At 43.7% G+C, this 27,724-nt stretch overlaps 1 protein-coding gene across 2 annotated transcripts in view; it reads right to left on the bottom strand.

Annotated features, from left to right (window-relative positions):
• Nucleotides 1-278: 278 nt before the first annotated feature.
• The window catches only part of GRTP1 (growth hormone regulated TBC protein 1), a 164,027-nt gene continuing 136,581 nt past the window's right edge, over nt 279-27,724 (bottom strand). For both annotated transcript variants that reach the window (XM_069757885.1, XM_069757886.1), the window contains exon 9: nt 279-2,491. In XM_069757885.1, coding sequence (XP_069613986.1) covers nt 2,402-2,491 — 90 coding nt within the window. In that variant the 3' untranslated portion in view covers nt 279-2,401. The remainder of the gene's footprint in view (nt 2,492-27,724) is intronic.

Raw genomic sequence — 27,724 nt, 5'->3', positions numbered from 1 at the left:
ACTCACATCACACATGCCGAGAGGTGGATCGATTCACATACAGAGAAGGTACAAACTACAGAACTGAACCATAAATACAGATTCTCAGGTAGATCTACATCCTTCCCATAGATCTGAACACCTCATTTACATGGATTTCTCTGCAATAACTCATCACATAACACATACAAAAAGATATCAATGTATTAATCTTTCTATAAACTGCATGCCTATATAGATGATTTGGCAGGGTTGAACCTGCTGACAAATTTTTGCAATGTTAAACATTTTGCAACACAGAAAGTAATAAATAGTTTATTAAAAAATAGTTGAACTGACAGGTAGTGCATGAGAGAATATAGTTTTGTTTGATTGCATCTTTATTATTTCTATATAAATATGAAAAACAAGTTGATAGGTCAGGTCTACTAATTACAATAAAAAGGAGTGTTTATGCACTTAAAGGTAAGCCAATGGCTTGTGCTAACAGTCAGTGCCGGGGGTGGGGGTGGGGTTTAATGGGGGAAGGGGAAAGATTTCCACCCAAAATGTTAAAATAGTCTATATAAACAAACTGTAACTTAATAGCATCAATGATTAGATCTACATTACCTGCAATTTTTTCACCTTCAAAACAGTTCAATTGCTGTACGTAAAACTACATCTTTTATTTTGCACATTAATTGTTAACTAGCCTCTCGACACTACACAACACAATATCATACCATTTAAAAGGGTCTTAAGAGATCGGGGCCATAACAATAAAGCTTCTCGGTTTGTAAGATCAGAAGCTGCAGGATTGTGAGGAAGAGGCTTAGGTGTACCCTACAGTAATCGCTGCAAAGTTTAGGGGTGATCATGGCCTCTGCAGCAATGAAGGCTTTAAGTCAGTTCCTGCAGACTCCAAGATTTACAGCAACTGCATAAAGATGATTAAGTGATCTGTCCGATTCTTCATTGGTTACTTCTTTTGTGAAGTATTAGCTGAGAACTGAAGAGTATCCAAAAGGCATGTTTTGAAGGCAGGTGGCTGTATCTTGCAAGTTTCTTAGATCTACATGGATCACTGGTTTTTATCTATCCAATATAGGGTCTCCAATCTCTCTAGCAGACAGTTACTCCCCGGCTGCTGCTCGGAGCCAGCTAGCTTTCCCGCAGTTGTGCAGTAACAGACATAATATGATTGATCTTTTTAAGAATTCAGTTGCAGGCGTTCTCAATTCTTTACAAATTGGTCACAGTCAAATAATCTTTAACTACTTGGCACTACATGATGAACTTTGACCATGCAGCCAAGTAATTCAAGTCAAATGGTTCTTCAATGGAAATAACTAGGCACTCTTTAAAAGAAACTCTTGTACAGGTCAACCACATAGGCAGGGGGTGAAGTATTTGCTGGTGTCATCTTGGAATTTGAATCCAAGCCTTACTTTCCATCAGAGTAAAATTCAGAATCTGCAACATCCATCCCGATCATAAATCTTATATTGGTGTAAAGCCTTATTAAGCACAGTCTTCAAAAGTTCTAATGCCTCCTTGATTTCACGTTTTCATCTCTTTATACAAGGGAGCACAGTACTATTGTAATCTGCTTACTGCCTGCAATAATTAAAAAAAAAAAAACACAAAAAAAACATGCCTTGTTCTAATAGGTTATTGTTTTGTCCATTTGACTTGTTTAGATGTTTCACAAGTTGCATTTTAACTGTGAAAATGTTATAAACCAAATATCAATAATAAAAAAAATAAATACATTTTCAGGGAACTTGCAAAGCCAACCTCATCGCCAACACAGGTGGAATACTTTCCATGTTTGTCTTTGATTACGTTCTTTAGACTGTAGTAACCCTCAGAGCCAGTGCATATGGTCTTCTTAAAGCTGGAGGGATCAAATGGCAGAATCATTAATTCTTGCATCGCCAGCTCGTTGCCACCATGAGATTCACAATTGATCTCATTAATTGCATGGCCAGGAAGTAGGACTTCTGGGTTTCCAGCCAGATCATAAATGTGACAGTACAGGGAATCTTCTTTAATCAGCTGAGATTGAATCAAAGACTGCTGGAAACACTCCCAGGGTGGCTTTGGTACCAAACTTTGACTTGATCTCAGTTCTAACCATTTCAAGCACACTTACATTTAGTTACGCTAACATTTCCAACCAGTATCGATGCAGTTACTGATGTGCTCAACAGAAAAATGCAAAAATGTCATTTTGTTTGTTAATTAAAGCAGCAGAAAATTAAACTCTGGCTGCTGCTCTAACTTTGGATTCACTAATGTAGGTTTTGGGTGGAAATCAACCTTTCTCTGTCTAGAATACCATAATACTTTGTACAATATGCTGTGGCAGACATGGAATGGTTTTTCAGTGCAATTATTATATTGGAGGAATGTGTCAGTTGTTACTCTCAAACATCCATTATTCCTGAGTAAGTAGCTGTGCACGACGTTGTTCTCTCAATTTTATGATTGTATTTAGTGACAAACTTCCAGGTTCGGAGAAGATTTTCTGCAATAAAAGAAACATTGTGTTTTAATATAAGAACCATTTTTTGTTTTGGTGCACAATCTCAATTTTTTTTTACCCCACAATGTACTAAAGTTCCATGCAATTAAGCATCATAAATCAGAGACACCACCTTTAAAAGAAGACCTTTCACAAGCTCTATCCTGTTAAATTGGCCACATCATGGAATAGTAACTGTAGAGTTTAATAAAACATTTATTTTTCTAATGTTTTCCTGTTCGTTGCAGGGACATTAAACTTGTGAAGTTTCGGTTATAATTGTGGGTTGTCTGTCAAAACCGATAAGTCTGCAGTCACTCTGTGTGACTGAACATATAAATCCCCCCAGTGCACGCACTGTGCGCTGTGGGGATTCGCTGGTTTCAGAGGGTATGTATGAGTTATACATAGTCCCTGGCCATTGGGCGCCGCCTCGTTCTCCATACAAGTGTATGGAGCGAGGCCGCGCCCTCTAGTCAGACACGCCCACTGGCTGCATCATTAGGCGGGATGAGGACTCCCCTCAATGCAAGTGTATGGAGAGAGGCCGCGCCCACTGGCCGGGGGTATGCAATACTCGTACATACCCTTCGTTCCTGAGGTCTGAAACTGGTGAATCCACACAGTGCACAGTGCGTGCACTGGCGGCAGGGCCGGCGTCAGCACCCGGCGCACCTGGGCAAATCCCGTGGCCCTAGAGAGAGAGGGGGGCCCACTCACGCTGTCATAGATACAGCTGGGAGAGCAGAGCAGGAGAACATGCCCTCTCCTGTTATGATCCAGTGACCTAGGAGCTGCATGAGAACTTTCACTGGAGAAAGTGGCCACTGTACTGACCGCAATCCTGAACTTAACACCGCAACTAGAAGTAGCCGTGGAGTGTACCTAACACACCTAGACACCTCGTCACAGCCGGAGAACTAAATACCCCTAAATATGGAAATAGGAATACTATCTTGCCTCAGAGAAAATCCCCAAAGGATAGACAGCCCCCCACAAATATTGGCGGTGAGTCGGAGAGGAAAAAACATACACAGGCAGAAAAATAGGATTAGCACAGGAGGCCACTCTAGCTAGATAGGACAGGATAGGACAGAGTTCTGTGCGGTCAGTATAAAACCCTTCAAAACATCCACAGCAGAATATACTAAAACTTCCTACATCTAAGATGCAGGAGCATATATCTGCAACTCCAGTGAATCCTACAATCAGAGCAGGAATAAAACTGAAACAAGCACACCGGCAGTGTGCCACAGAAACAAAAAACCAAACACTTATCTTTGCTGAAATTGGCATCGAGCAGGAGAAGCCAGAAAGTGATCCAACACCTAACAAGGAACATTGACAACTGGCAGGGACTAAAGAGTCTTGCAAAGCTAAATACCCCAGTCAGCCTTGCAATTAGCAGATACACCTGTCCAATCCTGCAGTCCAGGCACACCTGCATTACCATCTACAACCACCGGAGGGAGCCCAAAAGCAGAATTCACAACACTCTCCGCCCACAAAGTCACTGCTGGCTGCGTTCTCTTAACCCCTATGTGCCAGCTCTGACACAAGCATCTTCTCACTCAGTCAGTGCAGCCAGGCAGGCACACATAGGGGTTAAGAGAAGGCAGCCAGTGTGACATTGTTTGTGGGCGGAGAGAGCATGTTCTTCTGCTCTGATCTCTGCCTCTGGCTGGCTGCAGTGCTGCTTAACTTATGAGGCAGATACCGGAGGAGCTCCTACAAGTGCCTGAGTGAGTGGCGCTGCTATATACTACATGGGCAGCTGGGCTGCTATATACTACGTGGGCTGGGCTGCTATATACTACGTGGGCTGCTATATACTATGTGGACTGGGCTGCTATATACTACGTGGGCTGTGTTATATACTACGTTGGCAGTGTTATATACTACGTGGGCTGCTATATACTACATGGGCAGTGCTATATACTACTATGTGGGCTGTGCTGTATACTACTGTGTGGGCAGTGCTGTATACTACTATGTGGGCTGTGCTGTATACTACATGGCTGTTCTATAAACTACGTGGGCCGTGTTATATACTATGCGGCTGTGCTATATACTATATGGGCTGTTATATGATACGTGGGCTGTGCTATATACTACGTGGCTGTGTTATATGCTACGTGGGCTGTTATATACTACATGGCTGTGTTATATACTACGTGGGCTGTGTTATATACTACATGGCTGTGTTTATATGCGATCATGAATCGTGGTATGTGTTAAAGGGGGGGGCCCACTGAGACTCTTTCGCCCGGGGCCCTCAAAAACCTGGAGCCGGCCCTGACTGGCGGGATTCATAAGTCTGCAGTCACACAGAATGACTGCAGACAAATTGGTTTTGACCGGACAAACCCTTTAAGTCCAAGGAGGCTTTGCCAGAGATTTGTCTCAGGAGGCGTGTGCTTCTTCCCCTGCATGAGCTTCACCGATTATAAGCAGGCAACAACATAATGGGGAAAAAAACAAATCCCCTACAAAAGCTTGCAGCAGGTTTCTTAGTCCGAACCATGTAATGACAGGCAGTCTGGTCTCCCGAGATCTCACTGCAGAACTGTGTGTGATTCCAAATGTGGGGAGAAGAGCAGAGATTACTAACAGCTTTCATCTCAGGATAGTCAGTGTGGGGGAGAGGGGCAGCACAGTAGAACTCACAAAATTATGAGAGGAGTGTTGCATACATTTTTCTTCCATAATCAGACAAAACTCAGCTCTATTGCACTGTTCTTCACCCCACACTGAGTGCTATGAGATGAAAGGTGTATGTGCTCCATGCACACTCAGTCCTGCTCTATATACCCCCCCCCACCTTTTTTTTTTTAAACCTGTAGACTGTGAGCCCTCATGGGCAGGGTCCTCTCTATTTCTGTACTTGTGTGTGCCTTGTGTTGCTCATATCTCTATTGTACTTGTCCATATTTGCCCCTTTCAAGTGTTAGGCTACTTTCACACTAGCGGTTTTTGTAATATGTCGCAATGCGTCGTTTATGGGAAAAAACGCATCCTGCAAAGTTGTTTGCATGATGCGTTTTTGCCCCATAGATTAACATTAGCGACGCATTGACACACGTTGCAACCGTCGTGCGACGGTTGAACCGTGTTGTGGCGGACCGCCGGGAGCAAAAAACGTTACATGTAACGTTTTTAGCTGCAGACGGACCGCTTTTTCCGACCGTGCATGCGTGGCCAGAACTCCGCCCCCACCTCCCCGCACCTTACAATGGGGCAGCGGATGCGCAGGAAAAATGCATCCGCTGCCTCCATTGTGCCTCCGTTTCACTGCTAGCGTCGGAACCTCGGCCCGAAGCACTGCGACGGGCCGAGTCCGACGCTAGTGTGAAAGTAGCCTAAAGCGCCATAGAATAAATTGTGCTATAAAATGTATAATACAGTTATATGAAAAAGTTTGGGCACCCCTATTGATCTTAAGCTAAATGTTTTATAAAAATTGTTTTTTTTGCAACAGCTATTTCAGTTTCATATATCTAATAACTGTTGGACACAGTAATGTTTGTGCCTTGAAATGAGGTTTATTGTACTAACATAAAATGTGCAATCTGCATTCAAACAAAATTTGACAGGTGCATAAGTATGGGCACCCCACCAGAAAAGTGACATTAATATTTAGTAGATCCTCCTTTTGCAAAAATAACAGCCTCTAGTCGCTTCCTGTAGCTTTTAATGAGTTCCTGGATCCTGGATGAAGGTATTTTTGACCATTCCTCTTTACAAAACAATTCCAGTTCAGTTAAGTTTGATGGTCGCTGAGCATGGACAGCCCTCTTCAAATGATCCCACAGATGTTCAATGATATTCAGGTCTGGGGACTGGGATGGCCATTCCAGAACAGTGTAATTGTTCCTCTGCATGAATGCCTGAGTAGATTTAGAGCGGTGTTTTGGATCATTGTCTTGCTGAAAGATCCATCCCCTGCGTAACTTCAACTTTGTCACTGATTCATGAACATTATTGTCAAGAATCTGCTGATACTGAGAGGAATCCATGCGTCCCTCAACTTTAACAAGATTCCCGTGCCGGCATTGGCCACACAGCCCCAAAGCATGATGGAACCTCCACCAAATTTTACTGTGGGTAGCAAGTGTTTTTCTTGGAATGCTGTGTTTTTTGGCCGCCATGCATAACGCCTCTTTGTATGACCAAACAACTCAATCTTGGTTTCATTAGTCCACATGACCTTCTTCCAAAAAGAAATTGACTTCTCCAAATGTGCTTTTGCATACCTCAGCCGACTCTGTTTGTGGTGCGCTTGCAGAAACGGCTTCTTTTGCATCACTCTCCCATACAGCTTCTCCTTGTGCAAAGTGCGTTGTATAGTTGACCAATGCACAGTGACACCATCTGCAGCAAGTTGATGCTGCAGCTCTCTGGAGGTGGTCTGAGGATTGTCCTTGACTGATCTCACCATTCTTCTTCTCTGCCTTTCTGATGTTTTTCTTGGCCTGCCACTTCTGGCCTTAACAAGAACTGTACCTGTGTTCTTCCATTTCTTTACTATGTTCCTCACAGCTTTTTCTATCCTTCCCCTGAACAACTATGTTGAATAATCTTTGTTTTCAGATCATGAGACCGTTGTTTTGAGGAGCCCATGATACCACTCTTCAGAGGAGATTCAAACAGGAGAACAACTTGCAAGTGGCCACTTTAAGTAGCTTTTCTCATGATTGCATACACCTGGCTATGAAGTTCAAAGCTCAATGAGGATAGAAAACCAAAAAAAGTGCTTTAGTAAGTCAGTAAAAAGTAGGCAGGAGTATTTAAAACAAGAAAATGATAAGGGTGCCCATACTTATGCACCTGTCAAATTTTGTTTGAATGCAGATTGCACATTTTCTGTTAGTACAATAAAACTCATTTCAAGGCAGAAACATTACTGTGTCCAACAGTTATTAGATACTAGATGGCAGCCCGATTCTAAAGAATCGGGAGTCTAGAATCCATATATACTTTATTTATTCAAATGTAAGAATAATACAATTAATAAATAATAGTAAGAAAGAACAAAAAATGGCTGCACTCACCAGCTCTTGACAATTCTTGTTATTTAAGGTGCTTTTCGCTCTGCATCATTACCATACTTTATATCAGACCTGATCTTACGTGCGCCATCATAAGCTTTGGACTCTGTGTCATTAGTATACTTAGTGTCCATGCGCTTGCATCTATCCTCTGTACTCTTGTTAGCACGCTGTTTGCGCTTACGTGCGGCATCGGCGTCTTTTTGCTCTGCATTATTAGTATACTTTCTATCAGACCTAATCTTACGTGCGCCATCAGCAGCTTTGGGCTCTGTGTCATTAGTATCCTTACTATTAGAGCTCATGTTGGCTAAGCTAAACAGCTTTAAGCGTGGTGGTGGCAAACAACAGGTTAATAAGAGGCAGTGTCAGGTAGTAGGAAAATAGCCAGTTAACCCCTTAATCCCATATGACGTACTATCCCGTCCAGGTGACCTGGGACTTAATTCCCATGGACGGGATAGTACGTCATATGCGATCGGCCGCGCTCACGGGGGGAGCGCGGCCGATCGCGGCCGGGTGTCAGCTGCCTATCGCAGCTGACATCCGGCACTATGTGCCAGGAGCGGTCACGGACCGCTCCCGGCACATTAACCCCCGGCACACCGCGATCAAAGATGATCGCGGTGTGCCGGCGGTGCAGGGAAGCATCGCGCAGGGAGGGGGCTCCCTGCGGGCTTCCCTGAGACGATCGGTACACGGTGATGTGCTCACCGTGTACCGAGCGTCTTCTCCCTGCAGTCCCCGGATCCAAAATGGCCGCCGGGCTGCATCCGGGTCCTGCAGGGAGCACTTCCGGGTCAGGATCAGGCTGCAGCTGCAGCTCTAATCCTGCCCGGCTGTATGTTAGATCACCGATCTAACAGAGTGCTGTGCACACTGTCAGATCGGTGATCTGTGATGTCCCCCCCTGGGACAAAGTGAAAAAGTAAAAAAAAAAATTTCCACACTTGTAAAAAAAAAAATAAAAAAAAAATTCCTAAATAAAGCAGAAAAAAAAAAAATATTATTCCCATAAATACATTTCTTTACATAAAAAAAAAACAAAAAAACAATAAAAGTACACATATTTAGTATCGCCGCGTCCGTAACGACCCGACCTATAAAACTGGCCCACTAGTTAACCCCTTCAGTGAACACCGTAAGAAAAAAAAAAAAAAAACGAGCCAAAAAACAACGCTTTATTATCATAACGCTGAACAAAGAGTGGAATAACACGCGATCAAAAAGACGGATATAAATAACCATGTTACCTCTGAAAACGTCATCTTGTCCCGCAAAAAACGAGCCGCCATATAGCATCATAACCAAAAAAATAAAAAAGTTATAGTCCTCTGAATAAAGCGATGCCAAAATAATTATTTTTTCTATAAAATAGCTTTTATCGTATAAAAGCGCCAAAACATAAAAAAAATGATATAAATGAGGTGTCGCTGTAATCGTACTGACCCGAAGAATAAAACTGCTTCATCAATTTTACCAAACGCGGAACGGTATAAACGCCTCCCCCAAAAGAAATTCATGAATAGCTGGTTTTTGGTCATTCTGCCTCACAAAAAAATCGGAATAAAAAGCGATCAAAAACTGTCACGTGTCCGAAAATGTAACCGATAAAAACGTCAACTCGTCCCGCAAAAAACAAGACCTCACATGACTCTGTGGACCAAAATATGGAAAAATTATGTCTCAAAATGTGGAGACGCAAAAACTTTTTTGCTATAAAAAGCGTCTTTTAGTGTGTGACGGCTGCCAATCATAAAAATCCGCTAAAAAACTCGCTATAAAAGTAAATCAAACCCCCCTTCATCACCCCCTTAGTTAGGCTAGGTTCACATTGCGTTAATGGGTTAACGCTAACGGACAGCGTTGCACGGCGAAAATGTCACAATTAACGCCGTGCAACGGGTCCGTTAGCACAACCATTGACAGCAATGTGATTTTCAGGTGTAGCGCATCGCTAGAGCGTGCCATTTTCGGCTCGCGCTAGCAAGGTGCCATTCTTTTGTGGCGCGCCTCAGACGCTGCTTGCAGCGTCCGCGGCGCGCCCGAGGTCCGATCCCCGATCTTCCAGAGCGGGGACGTTAACGCGACCACTAAACACGACACCTAAAAAGACATTGTGTTAGCGCAATCCGCTAGTGCTAAACGGATTTCCCTAACGCAATGTGAACCTAGCCTTAGGGAAAAATAATAAAATTAAAAAAAATGTATTTATTTCCATTTTCCGGTTAGGGTTAGGGTTAGGGTTAGGGCTAGGGTTGGGGCTAGGGTTAGGGTTTGGATTACATTTACGGTTGGGATTAGGGTTGGGATTAGAATTAGGGGTGTGTCTGGGTTAGGTGTGTGGTTAGGGTTACAGTTGCGATTAGGGTTAGTGGTGCGTTTGGATTAGGGTTTCATTTATAATTGGGGGGTTTCCACTGTTTAGACACATCAGGGGCTCTCCAAACGCGACATGGCGTCCGATCTCAATTCCAGCCAATTCTGCATTGAAAAAGTAAAACAGTGCTCCTTCACTTCCGAGCTCTCCCGTGCGCCCAAACAGGGGTTTACCCCAACATATGGGGTATCAGCGTACTCGAGACAAATTGGACAACAACTTTTTGGGTCCAAGTTCTCTTGTTATCCTTGGGAAAATAAAAATTTGGGGGGCTAAAAATCATTTTTGTGGGAAAAAAAAGGATTTTTATTTTCACGGCTCTGCGTTGTAAACTGTAGTGAAACACTTGGGGGTTCAAAGTTTTCACAACACATCTAGATAAGTTCCATGGGAGGTCTAGTTTCCAATATGGGGTCACTTGTGGGTGGTTTCTACTGTTTGGGTACATCAGGGGCTCTGCAAATGCAACGTGACGCCTGCAGACCAATCCATCTAAGTCTGCATTCCAAATGGCGCTCCTTCCCTTCCGAGCTCTGCCATGAGCCCAAACAGTGGTTCCCCCCCACATATGGGGTATCAGCGTACTCAGGACAAATTGAACAACAACTTTTGGGGTCCAATTTATTCTGTTACCCTTGTAAAAATACAAAGCTGGGGGCTAAAAAATCATTTTTGTGAAAAAAAAAAGAATTTTTATTTTCACGGGTCTGCGTTATAAACTGTAGTGAAACACTTAGGGGTTCAAAGTTCTCACAACACATCTAGATAAGTTCCATGGGAGGTCTAGTTTCTAATATGGGGTCACTTGTGGGGGGTTTGTACTGTTTGGGTACATCAGGGGCTCTGCAAATGCAACGTGACTCCTGCAGACCAATCCATCTAAGTCTGCATTCCAAATGGCGCTCCTTCCCTTCCGAGCTCTGCCATGCGCCCAAACAGTGGTTCCCCCCCACATATGGGGTATCAGCGTACTCAGGACAAATTGGACAACAACTTTTGGGGTCCAATTTATTATGTTACCCTTGTGAAAATACAAAACTGGGGGCTAAAAAATTTTTGCGAAAAAAAAATAAATTTATTTTAACGGCTCTGCGTTATAAACTGTAGTGAAACACTTGGGGGTTCAAAGCTCTCAAAACACATCTAGATAAGTTCCTTAGAGGGTCTAGTTTCCAAAATGGTGTCACTTGTGGGGGTTTTTAATGTTTAGGCACATCAGGGGCTCTCCAAACCAACATGGCGTCCCATCTTAATTCCAGTCAATTTTGCATTGAAAAGTCAAATGGCGCTCCTTCCCTTCCGAGCTCTGCTATGCACCCAAAAAGTGGTTTACCCCCACATATGGGGTATCGTCGCACTCAGGACAAATTGCACAACAACTTTTGTGGTCTAATTTCTTCTCTTACCCTTGGGAAAATAAAAAATTGGGGGCGAAAAGATCATTTTTGTGAAAAAATAAGATTTTTTATTTTTACGGCTCTGCATTATAAACTTCTGTGAAGCACTTGTTGGGTCAAAGTGCTCACCACACATCTAGATAAGTTCCTTAAGGGGTCTACTTTTCAAAATGGTGTCACTTGTGAGGGGTTCCAATGTTTAGGCACATCAGGGGCTCTCCAAACGCAACATGGCGTCCCATCTCAATTCCAGTCAATTTTGCATTGAAAAGTCAAATGGCGCTCCTTTCCTTCCGAGCTCTGCCATGCGCCCAAACAGTGGTTTACCCCCACATATGGGGTATCGTCGCACTCAGGACAAATTGCACAACAACTTTTGTGGTCTAATTTCTTCTCTTACCCTTGGGAAAATAAAAAATTGGTGGCGAAAAGATTATTTTTGTGAAAAAATATGATTTTTTATTTTTACGGCTCTGCATTATAAACTTCTGTGAAGCACTTGTTGGGTCAAAGTGCTCACCACACCTCTAGATAAGTTCCTTAAGGGGTCTACTTTCCAAAATGGTGTCACTTGTGGGGATTTCAATGTTTAGGCACATCAGGGGCTCTCCAAACGCAACATGGCATCCCATCTCAATTCCAGTCAATTTTGCATTGAAAAGTAAAATGGCGCTCCTTCCCTTCCGAGCTCTGCCATACGCCCAAACAATGGTTTACACCCATATACGGGGTATCAGCGTACTCAGGACAAATTGGCCAACAATTTTTGAGGTTCAATTTCTTCTCTTACTCTTGGGAAAATAAAAAATTGGGGGCGAAAAGATCATTTTTGTGAAAAAATATGATTTTTTATTTTTACGGCTCTGCATTATAAACTTCTGTGAAGCAATTGGTGGGTCAAAGTGGTCACCACACATCTAGATAAGTTCCTTAGGGTGTCTACTTTCCAAAATGGTGTCACTTGTGGGGGGTTTCAATGTTTAGGCACATCAGTGGCTCTCCAAACGCAACATGGTGTCCCATCTCAATTCCTGTCAATTTTGCATTTAAAAGTCAAATGGCGCTCCTTCCCTTCCGAGCTCTGCCATGCGCCCAAACAGTGGTTTACCCCCACATATGGGGTATCAGCGTACTCAGTACAGATTGTACAACAATGTTTGGCATCCATTTTATCCTGTTACCCTTGGTAAAATAAAACAAATTGGAGCTGAAATAAATTTTGTGTGAAAAAAAGTTAAATATTCATTTTTATTTAAACATTCCAAAAATTCCTGTGAAACCCCTGAAGGGTTAATAAACTTCTTGAATGTGGTTTTGAGCACCTTGAGGGGTGCAGTTTTTAGAATGGTGTCACACTTGGGTATTTTCTATCATATAGACCCCTCAAAATGACATCAAATGAGATGTGGTCCCTAAAAAAAAATGGTGTTGTAAAAATGAGAAATTGCTGGTCAACTTTGAACCCTTATAACTCCCTAACAAAAAAAAATTTTGGTTCCAAAATTGTGCTGATGTAAAGTAGACATGTGGGAAATGTTACTTATTAAGTATTTTGCGTGACATATCTCTGATTTAAGGGCATAAAAATTTAAAGTTGGAAAATTGCGAAATTTTCAAAATTTTCGCCAAATTTCCGTTTTTTTCACAAATAAACGCAAGTTATATCGAATAAATGTTACTACTAAAATGAAGTACAATATGTCACGAGAAAACAATGTCAGAATCGCCAAGATCCGTTGAAGCGTTCCAGAGTTATAACCTCATAAAGGGACAGTGGTCAGAATTGTAAAAATTGGCCCGGTCATTAACGTGCAAACCACCCTCGGGGCTTAAGGGGTTAATAGGCAATAGTTCTTTGCAGGAATGCAGATATTAATAAATAGGCAGTTTATATTGCAGAGAAATTGCTGGGCAATAATGGACAATGTCCTTATGTGGCAAATAATAGAGCAATATACCCAATGTGGCAAAGAAGAGGTTAATAAACGGCAGTCTCTCAGTATAACAGTCAGTGAATAATAGGCAGTATATGGAGAAAACACCAAACAAAAGATCAAAATTGGTGTGAAAATGTCACTGAACCACTTCACAACTAAATATATATAGTTTTGGTAAATGGTATTATCATTTTTTTGACGAAATTCGGCAGGAGCTTGAAGAGCAACGTCACTGGGCCCGCCTCCACGCAGTAGAAACTTGCTGTGAGGTAAAAATTCAAAAATCACACCAAAATGGTGGGCGGAGTGTGTCACAGTACGGCACGTTTCTGATTGGTCGCTCGCAGCAGGCGGCAACCAATCAGACACTGGACACTGTTAACGTCACTTATCTCCGGACATTAGCTCCGGACATTAGCTCCGGACAAAGCCACGGAAGTTGGCACAAATTGCAGGAAGTAGTATTCTAGGCAATTATATATTAGATATGAAACTGAAATAGCTGTTGCAAAAAAACAATTTTCATAAAACATTAAGGTTAAGATTAATAGGGGTGCCCAAACTTTCACATAACTGTAATAATAGTGACCAGACTAAATTTCTGAAATCTGTGACCAGGGTCGCTTTATGTATAATGGTAAATTTAGGTTGACATTTAAAAAAGAAATAAACACAAAACATATAAATTTTACATAAATAAAAAAAGAAGCAATTTTCAAACTTTGAATTATTATCCCTTTAATCCAGATGGTCATACCACAGAAAAACATTAATAAATAACATTTCCCTCATGTCCGCTTTACATCAGCACCAATGGTAAAATGCTCTTTCATTTTTTTTAGAATTTAAGGAGGTAGCATTCATTTATACATTTTTCAAGGAAATTTACCAATTTTTTTTTCTTTTTTTAGGGACCTATCTAGTTTTGAAGTGACTTTAGGGGTTTTAAAACTGGAAACCCCCCAAAAGTAATACCATTTAAAAAAAAAAAAACACCACCCCTCAACATATTGAAAACTGTGGTCAGGTAGATTTTTTTTACCTTTCAGGTGATTTTCAGTAATTATTGCAAAGTGGCATAATAGGAATGAAAAAGTGTATTTGTACCACCTAAATGTCAGTAACTTCTGAATAGGTCACTATAGGCGGCAGACTTTAAGGCCACTATTTGGCCATGATTTGCCATGGCAAACATCAGGACCACACAATCATGATTTGAGGGTGCAATGGGGATACAGAGGAAGCCCCACACTGTTAATTAACCATTTATATGATGTCACTATTGACAGCAGCATCTAGGGGGTTAAATAGCTATGGAAGGTACAAATGCTGATAGTGGGTGATGCAGCAAGTGGTCAGCTATAGTGTACAGCCGACAGCTGCTGGATTGTCACCGGTATTGGGATGAAATGTATAGCTCAGGTCAGTAAAAAGACGTATTGGCAGCAGTGGGTATTCTAGAATATGTATGTAGTTTATTTATGAAGATTTTAGAATAATACATTGAATACACAGGATTCGGACGGCCGCGACCAATTAGCGAAGCGTGGTTCAAATCCCGCGCCAATATGCGGCCGGACTGCGCCTGTTGCTGATTGTTCACGGCCGGCCACGTAGTATATAGCACAGCCACGTAGTATATAGCACAGCCACGTAGGGTACAACACAGGCCACGTAGGGTACAACACAGGCCACGTAGGGTACAACACAGGCCACGTAGGGTACAACACAAGCCACGTAGGGTACAACACAAGCCACGTAGGGTACAACACAGGCCACGTAGGGTACAACACAGGCCACGTAGGGTACAACACAGGCCACGTAGGGTACAACACAGGCCACGTAGGGTACAACACAGGCCACGTAGGGTACAACACAGGCCACGTAGGGTACAACACAGGCCACGTAGGGTACAACACAGGCCACGTAGGGTACAACACAGGCCACGTAGGGTACAACACAGGCCACACAGTACATTGCACAGCCCACGCAGTACATTGCACAGCCCACGCAGTACATTGCACAGCTCACGCAGTACATTGCACAGCCCACGCAGTACATTGCACAGCCCACGCAGTACATTGCACAGCCCACGCAGTACATTGCACAGCCCACGCAGTACATTGCACAGCCCACGCAGTACATTGCACAGCCCACGCAGTACATTGCACAGCCCACGCAGCATATAGCAATGTGAGCATCATATCCCTGTTAAAAAAAAAGAATTAAAATAAAAAAGCTATATACTCACCTTCCGGAGCCCCCGGATCCAGGCGAAGCGTTTACCGATGCTCCTCGCGCGCTCCGGTCTCAAGAGTGCATTGCGGTCTCGCGAGATGATGACGTAGCGGTCTTGCGAGACCGCTACGTCATCATCTCGTGAGATCGCAACGCATGGGGCGGTCACCCGGGCGTCGTGAACAGCGGGAAAGGCCTGTTCTGGATCCGAGGGGCCGACGGACGGTGAGTATATAACTATTTTTAATTTTTTTAATTATTTTTAACATCAGAACTTTTTACTATTGATGCTGCGTAGGCAGCATCAATAGTAAAGAGTTGGTCACACAGGGTTAATAGCAGCGTTTACGGAGTGCGTTACCTGCGGCATAACGCGGTGCGTTAATGCTGCCATTAACCCTGTGTGAGCGCTGACTGGAGGGGAGTATGGAGCGGGCACTGACTGCGGGGAGGAAGGAGCGGAAATTTTGCCGCCAGACTGTGCCCGTCGCTGAATGGTCGTGGCTGTTTTGCCACTTTGGATTTCCGTTAAAAGACAGACGGAAGTGACCCTTAGACAATTAAATAGTAGAATATATATATATACACACATATATACATATATACATACACACACACACAGTACAGACCAAAAGTTTGGACACACCTTCTCATTTAAAGATTTTTCTTGCTTTGATGACTGCTTTGCATACTCTTGGCATTCTCTTGATGAGCTTCAAGAGGTAATTAATTAAGTAAATAAGGCAGCACACTGCAGCGCTAAAACATGCAAACTTGAAAACACGAAATTTGAACTGCATTACTGCACTAGAAATATGAAAAATGAGAGCTTTTAGCGCATAAAAATTGCCACTTTTATGTGTATCTGGTAGCCTCTTTACGGCATCGCTCTTATACCAGGTCCTACGCTTGCCTACCTCGCTGAGAATAAACGTCTCCATCTGAATGGGTGCATGTGAAACCTCTTCTTAGACTAAAATTCTCTCTCTCTGTGGAGGGGTATTGGACCTGCTGTAATTAAAACACCTGAAGCTAGGAGGCGGAGTGCACGATCAGAAGGCTAGAGAATACATTTCAAAAACCTGACCTGCACATCCAAACATAGACTCAGTGTGAACAGGTGCTGAACCTAGAGTCGCCACCTCGTATATAGTTAAGTAAATAAGGCAGCACACTGCAGCGCTAAAACATGCAAACTTGAAAACACGAAATTTGAACTGCATTACTGCACTAGAAATATGAAAAATGAGAGCTTTTAGCGCATAAAAATGGCCAATTTTTTGTGTACCTGGTAGCCTCTTTACGGCATCTCTCTTATACCAGGTCCCACGCCTAGACAATTAAATAGTAGATTATTATATATATGTGTGTGTGTGTGTGTGTGTGTGTGTGTGTGTGTGTGTGTGTGTGTGTGTGTATATATATATATATACACACACACACACACAGTACAGACCAAAAGTTTGGACACACCTTCTCATTTAAAGATTTTTCTTGCTTTGATGACTGCTTTGCATACTCTTGGCATTCTCTTGATGAGCTTCAAGAAGTAGTCACCGGGAATTGTTTTCACTTCACAGGTGTGCCCTGTCAGGTTTAAGAAGTGGGATTTCTCGCCTTATAAATAAGGTTGGGACCATGAGTTGTGTTGAGCAGAAGTCTGGTGGATACACAGCTGATAGTCCTACTGAATAGACTGTTAGAATTTGTATTATGGCAAGAAAAAAGCAGCTAAGTAAAGAAAAACGTGTGGCCATCATTACTTTAAGAAAGCATTAAGCTACTTACTGGTAGCGGCGTTTCTCGGAGGCCCATGACAGCACGACAGAGAGAGGGGATCCGCCCATTAGGAACAGGAAACCTACAGATACAAAAGGGCGGTACCTCTCCCTTGCCTCAGTTGTATTTCAGAGTCTTGAGAGGACTACCGCGGTTAGTGGCACAAAAAATATACACTACATACAATTATATACAGATTATATACAAATTTCCAGCTATATATTTGGAACTGGTATCCTGAGTGAGATATATACATCTATAGGAAGTGCAACCCCCAGTGAATAGGGAGGGAACTAAGGGTGCTGTCATGGGCCTCTGAGAAACGCCGCTACCAGTAAGTAGCTTAATGCTTTACTCGGACTCCCATGACAGCACGACAGAGAGAATTACAGAGATGTAAGGTACCTTAGGGAGGGACTATGGCCTGTAGCACCCTTAACCCGAAAGTGAGATCAGAGGAAGCCCCCAAATCCAACCTATAGTGCTTAAAGAAGGTGGACGGGGATGACCATGTGGCCGCCTTACATATCTGGTTGATTGATACTCCAGATTTTTCCGCCCAGGATGTAGCCATGGCCCTGGTGGAATGCGCCCTCAGATTCTGCGGAGCCGGACCCCCACCTGCAGTATAAGCCAAAGAGATAGCCTCCCTAATCCACTTTGCTAATGTGTATTTTGATACCCTAAGTCCCTTTCTAGGATTTTGGAAAGATAAAAATAATGCATCATCTTTCTTCCATGTGTCGGTAACAGAGATGTATTCTAGCAGGCATCTCCTAATGTCTAATGTATGGAGTAGTTCTTCCTTAGGGTTAGCAGGATTAGGGAGGAAGGATGGTAAGATTATCTCTTGTGACCTGTGAAACCGTGATGATACTTTTGGTAAATAGGCTGGGTCCGGTCTGAGGATTACTCTGTCTGGTAGAAACTCTGTATAAGGGGATACCCTGGAGAGAGCTTGTATGTCTCCTACTCTACGGGCAGATGTAATTGCTACCAGAAATGCTGTCTTAAGGGATAGCGCCTTAATTGAAGCTGTTTGCAAAGGTTCAAATGGCTCTTTAGTCAATGCTGATAGGACTAAGTTGAGATCCCAAGGCATAGATCTATCTTTCGGAATGGGTCTAGATCTACTGGATGCCTTAATGAACCTTGAGATCCAGTAATTATTGGCAATGTTACAGGAGAATAGAGCCCCTAGGGCCGAGACCTGTACCTTTAGAGTACTAGTGGATAGACCTAGTTCTAAGCCTTTTTGCAGGAATTCTAAAATTTGTTTTACAGGTATTCCTTCTTCTAAATTGAAATCAGAAGAGGCCAGAAACTTTCGCCAGGTTCTAGCGTAGATTGTTGTGGTTATCTGCTTCCTACTTTTCATAAGGGTTTCAATCAAACTCGGGGAGAACCCTTTGTTTTTCAGTAACGCCCTTTCAAAGTCCATGCCGTTAAATGAAGGTTCTTTACTTGCGGATGACTGATCGGCCCCTGGTAGAGCAAATCCGGAATCTCCGGAAGTACCCAGGGATCCTCCACTGACATGATCCTGAGCCAAGTGAACCAGGCCCTTCTGGGCCAGAATGGGGCAATCAATATAACCCTGGCTCGATCTTCCCTTATCTTCCTGACTACCAAGGGTAATAGGCCTAGTGGAGGAAATGAGTATGCCAGCTGAAAATCCCAATTGATCAGGAAAGAGTCTACGGCTAGAGGATTTTCCCTGGGATTTAGGGAACAGAATTTTGTTGTCTTCCGGTTGTCCCTGGTAGCAAATAGATCTACATCTGGATGTCCCCATTTGTGGACAATCTGATCGAACACGCAATTGTTTAGGGACCACTCCCCTTGTCTCAAGGTGTTGCGGCTTAGAAAGTCCGCTTTGACGTTTTCCTTTCCTCTTATGTGCAGTGCGGATAGGGATAAAAAGTGATTCTCTGCTGTCTGGAACAGACGATCCGCCACTCTCATCAGTGACTCGGAATGAGTTCCACCCTGATGATTTATGTACGCGACCGTCACCCGGTTGTCCGATAGGATCTTGACATGATGACCCTGCAGATATGAGAGGAATTTTTTCACTGAAAGCTCTACTGCCATTAATTCTTTCTGGTTGGAGGAGGCTGATATTAGGGAAGGGGGCCATAGACCCTGAACCATCATGTCATCCATGTGTGCTCCCCAACCCGCAGGGCTAGCATCAGTAGTTACCACACGTGTTACCTGAGACATCCAGGGAACCCCCGCCGATAAGTTTTCACTGACTAGCCACCACTTAAGAGATGTGAGTGCTTTTGGACCTAAAAGTAACCTGACTCTGCAGGGACCCCTGTAAGATTTTGTCATTAACCAGCACCTCAGCTTGTAATGGTCTGGTGTGGAATTGGGCCCAACGGACAGCGGGAATGCAGGAAGTTAAGGAACCCAATAGAGACATAGCCTGTCTAAGGGTCATGGATGGTTTGTCAATTGCCTTAGACACCTGTTGCTGAATATGTAAAGATTTGTCGAGTGGAAGACAACATTGTTGTGTTTCTGAGTTTAATGATAGTCCTAAGAATCTTTGTATTTTTTGAGGCTGTAAACGGGATTTCTCATAATTTATGATCCACCCCAGACGCTCCAGTCTGGATGTGGCTGATTCTAGCTGGGACAGGCAATGGTCTGCTGAGCTCCCTACTATAAGGAAGTCATCCAAGTAGGGAATGATCAGGATGTCGGACTCTTGCTAGTGCGCCATAACCTCAGCCACTAGCTTTGTGAACACTCTAGGAGCTGCTGATAAGCCAAAGGGGAGCGCTCTGAACTGGAAATGGTGAATGCTACCCTCCATTGACACCGCTACTCTCAGGAATTTTTGGAAATCTTCATGTATTGGAACATGATAGTATGCATCTTTAAGATCTACAACTACCATAAAACAGTGTTTAAACAATATCTTTATTGCTGAATTAACCGTTTCCATTTTGAAGGATTCATTAACCAGGAATTCATTAAGACGCTTTAGATTAATGATCGTTCTAAACGATCCATCTGGCTTTTTGATCAGAAAAAGCGGAGAATAAAATCCCCTTCCTTTTTCTGAATCTGGAATTTCCACCAATACATTCTTGGCGCATAAGTTCATGACTTCAGCCTCTAGGGCTGCTTGCTCCAGGGGGGAGGAACGATAAGGGGTTAATTTGAATTTATCCCGAGGCCAATGATTGAAGTCCAGCTTAAGACCTTCAGTAACAATGCCTCTGACCCATCTACTGTTCGTTATGTCAAGCCATGCTGAGGAGAATGCTGACAGTCTGCCCCCCACAGGGATTGCTAGTCATTGGTCTGGTTTTTTCTGATCCTTTGAGGAACGGCGAAACATATATCCCGTACCTCTACCGCGTCTGTCTTCCCATCTGAAACTCTCTCTAGTGGGAGAGGACCCGCGTTTCTTCCCACGACCAAATCTTCTTCGACTGAAGGGTCGGCGGTAGGATGCCGAGTACAGACTTGGGAACTTCTTTTTATCATCGCTTGCCTTTTCCAGTAACTCGTCCCTCGCACGGAATGGCGCAGAGCTTAGTTCTGGACTGGATGTCCCCTGACCAGCACTTTAACCATAGGCCCCTGCGAGCCGCGTTAGATAGACCTGCTGCTCTGGCCGCCATTCTGACAGAGTCCACAGAAGCATCCGATAGGAAGGCTGCAGCATTCTGAATTGTCGGAAGCGCTTTCAAAATAGAATCTCTGGATGCGCCATCCTTCAGCTGAGACTCTAATTGATCTAGCCAGACCATTAATGATCTGGCTGTGCATGTTGTGGCCACTGCTGGTCTGAGGGATCCAGCCGCCATCTCCCAGGTACCTTTAAGAAAGATATCCGCCTTTCTGTCTAGGGGATCTTTGAGGGACCCCATATCCTCAAAGGGTAATGAGGCTTTCTTTGACGCCTTTGCTACGGCCGCGTCCAACCTCGGAGCTTTATCCCATGTCTCCACCACCGGATCATCAAAGGGATACCTTCGTTTTAAAGCTGGCGGTAAGGCCCCCTTTTTTTCAGGTTTTTTCCATTCACGGATTATCAATTCTTTGATCTTCTCATTTACCGGAAAAGACCTATGTCTCTTACGATCTAACCCACTAAACATTAACTCTTGTTTGGAGGGCTGTGATTTGGGTTCCTCTATACCCATCGTGCCCCTAACTGATTTGACTACCTTGTCAATCTTATCTAAGGGTAGACAAAATCGTCCAGACTCTTCATCTGATGAAGAGGAGAAAGGACTAGAGAGATAAATATTTTCTTCTCTTTCCTCTTCTGATGAATTAGAGTCCACAGGGGTCCTATGCTTCGGGTCTTCCGCTTGGGATAGGGATCGTAATGACTCCCTTACTTCCAGCCGGATCATTTCTTTTAAATTTGCCGTACTCACGGACTCTTCTGCTACCTGGGGGAGGACAATATAGGTGATAACTACTATCTGACCTAAGGTCACTTCCACCCAACCACTCCTGTAGACCTCACCGTCTGTTGTATACAGGGGGCACATAACTTTTTAGTACAGGAGTCGGGTAAGGGGACTCCACAGAGGGCACACTCCTTATGCTTGGATTTTTCCGTACTTTTCTTCCCCTGGAAAGATAAAGTATAAGGGCCCCGCGTCACAGAGTGAACTTTCACGTAGATCACTTACCCGTGCGCCCAAGTCAAATACCGGAATCCGAGGGGGTTCTTTCCTAGACGAAGCTCTGGATCCCTGTTCGGATGAGCTTTTCCGACTAGGTTGGTCGCCTCTATCCTTTTTGGGCTTCTGACGCATCTCGTCTGACAGCTGCTGCTGCTGCTGCTGCTCACCACCACTCTCCATGACGGATTATGACCAAAAGCATGGTTCTGAAATTGTGACCTGCTTATATCCCCCTTGGATCCGGTCAGCAGATAGGCCAGCGCTATCCCTATTGGTTCCTGGACACAGCCAGGTGGGCAGAGGGCTGAATGATGAACCGGCGCTCAGATGCGATGGGCGCCGCCATCTTGGAACGCCCGCGCATGCGCAGACGCCCGGCGACCCGGAAGCGGCTACCAGACTCCGCCCCCCCACGTCACCGCACCCGGAAACGCTCCAGCACACGCTGAGAGCGGTGCAGGACGCCGGGGACGGATCGGCAGCGCTCCGGAGCTCGCCCACACATCGGAGCACGGCACCCGCAGCCATGCCGCACCGCTGCACCACCAATGGGAATACTTACCTGCCCCGACACTGATGGATGCAGGAAATCCTCCGGACTCCGCTCCCTGCTGCGAACACCACTGACGTGTAATCCAGCAAGGACCACCGTGGTGTCTCCAGGGATCTCCGCACCGGCCGAGGTAGGAGACCCCCCCGCTACCGTAATCGGCCGGCCGGCCTGGGCTCCTTCGTCTGTAGGCACCCGTCCCCTCAGGAACAGGAAACCAACTGAGGCAAGGGAGAGGTACCGCCCTTTTGTATCTGTAGGTTTCCTGTTCCTAATGGGCGGATCCCCTCTCTCTGTCGTGCTGTCATGGGAGTCCGAGTAAATGAAGGTCAGTCAGTCCGAAAAATTGGGAAAACTTTGAAAGTGTCCCCAACTGCAGTTGCAAAAACCATCAAGCGCTACAAATAAACTGGTTCACATGAGGACCGCCCCAGGAAAGGAAGACCAAGAGTCACCTCTGCTTCTGAGGATAAGTTTATCAGAGTCACCAGCCTCAGAAATTGCAGGTTAACAGCAGCTCAGATTAGAGACCAGGTCAATGTCACACAGAGTTCTAGCAGCAGACACATCTCTACAACAACTGTTAAGAGAAGACTTCATGGTAAAATAGCTGCTAGGAAACCACTTCTAAGCACAGGCAACAAGCAGAAGAGACTTGTTTGGGCTAAAGAACACAAGGAATGGACATTAGACCAGTGGAAATCTGTGCTTTGGTCTGATGAGTTGAAATTTGAGATCTTTGATTCCAACCACCGTATCTTTGTGTGACGCAGAAAAGGTGAACGGATGGACTCTACATGCCTGGTTCTTCCCACCATGAAGCATGGAGGAGGAGGTGTGATGGTGCTTTGCTAGTGACACTGTTGGGGATTTACTCAAAATTGAAGGCATACTGAACCAGCATGGCTACCACAGCATCTTGCAGCGGCATGCTATTCCATCCGGTTTGCGTTTAGTTGGACCATCATTTATTTTTCAACAGGACAACGACCCCAAACACACCTCCAGGCTGTGTAAGGGCTATTTGACCAAGGAGGAGAGGGATGGGGTGCTACGCCAGATGACCTGGCCTCCACACTCACCAGACCTGAACCCAATTGAGATGGTTTGGGGTGAGCTGGACCGCAGAGTGAAGGCAAAAGGGCCAACAAGTGCTAAGCATCTCTGGTAACTCCTTCAAGATTGTTGGAAGACCATTTCCAATGACAACCTCTTGAAGCTCATCAAAAGAATGCCAAGAGTGTGCAAAGCAGTCATCAAAGCAAAAGGTGGCTACTTTGAAGAACCTAGAATATAAGACATTTTCAGTTGTTTCACACCTTTTTGTTAAGTATATAACTCCACATGTGTTTATTCATAGTTTTGATGCCTTCAGTGTGAATTTCCAATTTTCATATTCATGAAAACCCTAAAAAATCTTTAAATGAGAAGGTATGTCTAAACTTTTGGTCTGTACTGTACATACATATATATACATACACTGGCGCTCACCCTAAAGAACAATCCTCCTCAGCTGCTGGAATCAAACAGGGAAGTGCCCACCCGTATATATGAAACTTAATAAAACCAAGTAGAAACCACGCTTGAGGAGAGAAAGAAAGAAAAAGGGACAAATAGAATGACCCCAAGGATAAATGTCCAAAAGAGCAACAATACTACTCCAACTGGTGGAACAGTGATAAGAGATAGTGAAACTACAATACTACAAGACTGCCCGCACACTGATTTTGTAAAGCTAACACCCAAGGGAGACTGATAGCTGTCGGCTTACCTATATACGTTGGGAGCTGCGGGATTCGGTGCACTGCTGGGGAGTTGCTTATCGACTGAAGGCTGCAGATGACCGGGGGTGCGGCACTGTCAGTGCCGGGTGGTGAAGCGCAGTGTGGGAACCAGGGGCACTCCGGCCGGTAGCGCTTCCTGGAAACCACGAGGAGTGAAAGAAAAAAAATGGCCGATAGGCTCCTCCTACTTGTGACGTCACTCTCAGTATGAGGCGCTCAAAAACAGGGGATATATATACAGTTGTGGCCAAAAGTATTGACACCCCTGCAATTCTGTCAGATAATACTCAGTTTCTTCCTGAAAATGATTGCAAACACAAATTCTTTGTTATTATTATCTTCATTTAATTTGTCTTAAATGAAAAAACACAAAAAGAATTGTCCTAAAGCCAAATTGGATATAATTCCACACCAAACATAAAAAGGGGTGGACAAAAGTATTGGCACTGTTCGAAAAATCACGTGATGCTTCTCTAATTTGTGTAATTAACAGCACCTGTAACTTACCTGTGGCAAATAACAGGTGTTGGCAATAACTAAATCACACTTGCAGCCAGTTGACATGGATTAAAGTTGACTCAACCTCTGTCATGTGTCCTTGTGTGTACCACATTGAGCATGGAGAAAAGAAAGAAGACCAAAGAACTGTCTGAGGACTTGAGAAACCAAATTATGAGGAAGCATGAGCAATCTCAAGGCTACAAGTCCATCTCCAAAGACCTGAATGTTCCTGTGTCTACCGTGCACAGTGTCATCAAGAAGTTTAAAGCCCATCACACTGTGGCTAACCTCCCTAGATGTGGACGGAAAAGCAAAATTGACAAGAGATTTCAACGCAAGATTGTGCGGATGCTGGATAAAGAACCTCGACTAACATACAAACAAGTTCAAGCTGCCCCGCAGTCCGAGGGTACAACACTGTCAACCAGTACTATCCGTCGGCGTCTGAATGAAAAGGGACTATATGGTAGGAGACCCAGGAAGACCCCACTTCTTACCCCGAGACATAAAAAAGCCAGGCTGGAGTTTGCCAAAACTTACCTGAAAAAGCCTAAAATGTTTTGGAAAAATGTTCTCTGGTCAGATGAGACAAAAGTAGAGCTTTTTGGGCAAAGGCATCAACATAGAGTTTACAGGAGAAAAAAAAAGAGGCATTCAAAGAAAAGAACACGGTCCCTACAGTCAAACATGGCGGAGGTTCCCTGATGTTTTGGGGTTGCTTTGCTGCCTCTGGCACTGGACTGCTTGACCGTGTGCATGGCATTATGAAGTCTGAAGACTACCAACAAATTTTGCAGCATAATGTAGGGCCCAGTGTGAGAAAGCTGGGTCTCCCTCAGAGGTCATGGGTCTTCCAGCAGGACGATGACCCAAAACACACTTCAAAAAGCACTAGAAAATGGTTTGAGAGAAAGCACTGGAGACTTCTAAGGTGGCCAGCAATGAGTCCAAACCTGAATCCCATAGAACACCTGTGGAGAGATCAAAAAATGGCAGTTTGGAGAAGGCACCCTTCAAATATCAGGGACCTGGAGCAGTTTGCCACAGAAGAATGGTCTAACATTCCAGCAGAGCATTGTCAGAAACTCACTGATGGTTACCGGAAGCGGTTGGTCGCAGTTATTTTGGCTAAAGGTTGTGCAACCAAGTATTAGGCAAAGGGTGCCAATACTTTTGTCTGGCCCATTTTTGGAGTTTTGTGTGAAATGATCAATGTTTTGCTTTTTGCTTCATTCTCTTTTGTGTTTTTTCATTTAAGACAAATTAAATGAAGATAATACCAAAGAATTTGTGATTGCAATCATTTTCAGGAAGAAACGGAGTATTATTTGACAGAATTGCAGGGGTGTCAATACTTTTGGCCACAACTGTAAATAAATGTATATATGTATATATATATATATATATATATATATATATATATATATATATATATATATATATATATATATATATATATATATATATATATAAAGAAAAGCAGCACCAAAATAATAAAGAATGTGGACTTTATTGCCTGAGCGGCGTGGCAACGTTTCGGATATCAAATCCTTTCTCAAGCCATTTTTGATATCCGAAACGTTGCCACGCCGCTCAGGCAATAAAGTCCACATTCTTTATTATTTTGGTGCTGCTTTTCTTTTTTTCTTATATTGTTTGAGGCCATTTGGATTGCTGGCTGGAAGAGCTTTGCACCGCGACTGAAGGTATTCTCTGGATGCTGTTCCAATTTTTTCACTATATATATATATATATATATATATATATATATATATATATATATATATATATATATATATATATATATATATATATATATATATATATATTTTATATACACACGTCAGTGCACAGCTCAGTAAATGCTGCTGCACTCCAAATATCGAGGGTTTTTATGTGACACCAATAAATTCTTAAAGAAATACAACAGTTTACTTACAGTACTAGGCAATCCAGTTTTAAATGCCAACGTGCCAAATGTAAACCCAAAAAAGATCTTGCCAGCGCTCACTTGACATAAACATGAGCATCAGCAAACACAACAATGACATTGCTGGAATGTCACCAATGTGGGATGTCAGCATGTGAATTAATTTTACTTTACATGAGAGCATTTAAAAGGGAACCTCTCACCTACTTCATGCCCCCAAACCTATGACTACCTGTCCCTGCAGCTTCCTAGTACATTCCTAATCATCCCTGCCTGACCTAATACTGTCCTGTAATCGCTGAGAAAAATGATTTTATAACTTACATGTCCCTATGCCTATTAGGGTGATGTCTTAGGAAGAGCAGACACTCTGGGCATTCATCTGTATGCTGTTTCTTCCTGGTATGACGCTGCAGCGCGTCATTACCAGTCCTGTGCAGTGTGGGGGTGTATTGGGTGTACTGGTCGACTCCGGAGCATGTGCACTGCACATTTTGAAGCTGGCGAGTACATCAATACTCCCCTCTCCCACAATTCACAGGACCGGAAGTGATGCGGATCTCTGTTATACCAGGAAAAAACAGCACACAGATTTCAAACGCCGGGAGTGCGCTTGGAATTGTAGAACATGAGGACATGAACGCCCAGAGCTGGGTGGGTCCCTAAGCACTCCGGGGCCCGTCGCAGCTGTGACCCCTGCGACCTTGGTATTTACGCCCCTGATTGGCAGTCATTAACGGGTTAAATTAGACACAATTCTGCAATGAAACCAGTCTCACACTTAGAAACCTGATCTAATCTATTTTGGGCATATTCGTCCCCCCTATATGTTGCTGCATTCTTATGATTGGTCAACCTCATGCAGGGGAAGAAATACACTCATCAGTGAAGAATTTCTGGTAATTTCTCTTAGACTTAACATCTATTATAACCTAAGCATTAAAAGTCAATATCTCAGCAACAGAGAGGAGAAATTAGAAAAAAAAAAAACAAAAAAAAAACCAAACTGTTTTACTCTGCAGTCACTA

The sequence above is a fragment of the Ranitomeya imitator genome, chromosome 3 (genome assembly GCF_032444005.1).
Source record: "Ranitomeya imitator isolate aRanImi1 chromosome 3, aRanImi1.pri, whole genome shotgun sequence".
NCBI classification, from domain to species: domain Eukaryota; kingdom Metazoa; phylum Chordata; class Amphibia; order Anura; family Dendrobatidae; genus Ranitomeya; species Ranitomeya imitator.
Note: the sequence above shows the minus strand (reverse complement) of the source record. Positions and strands in the feature narration are given on the sequence as shown.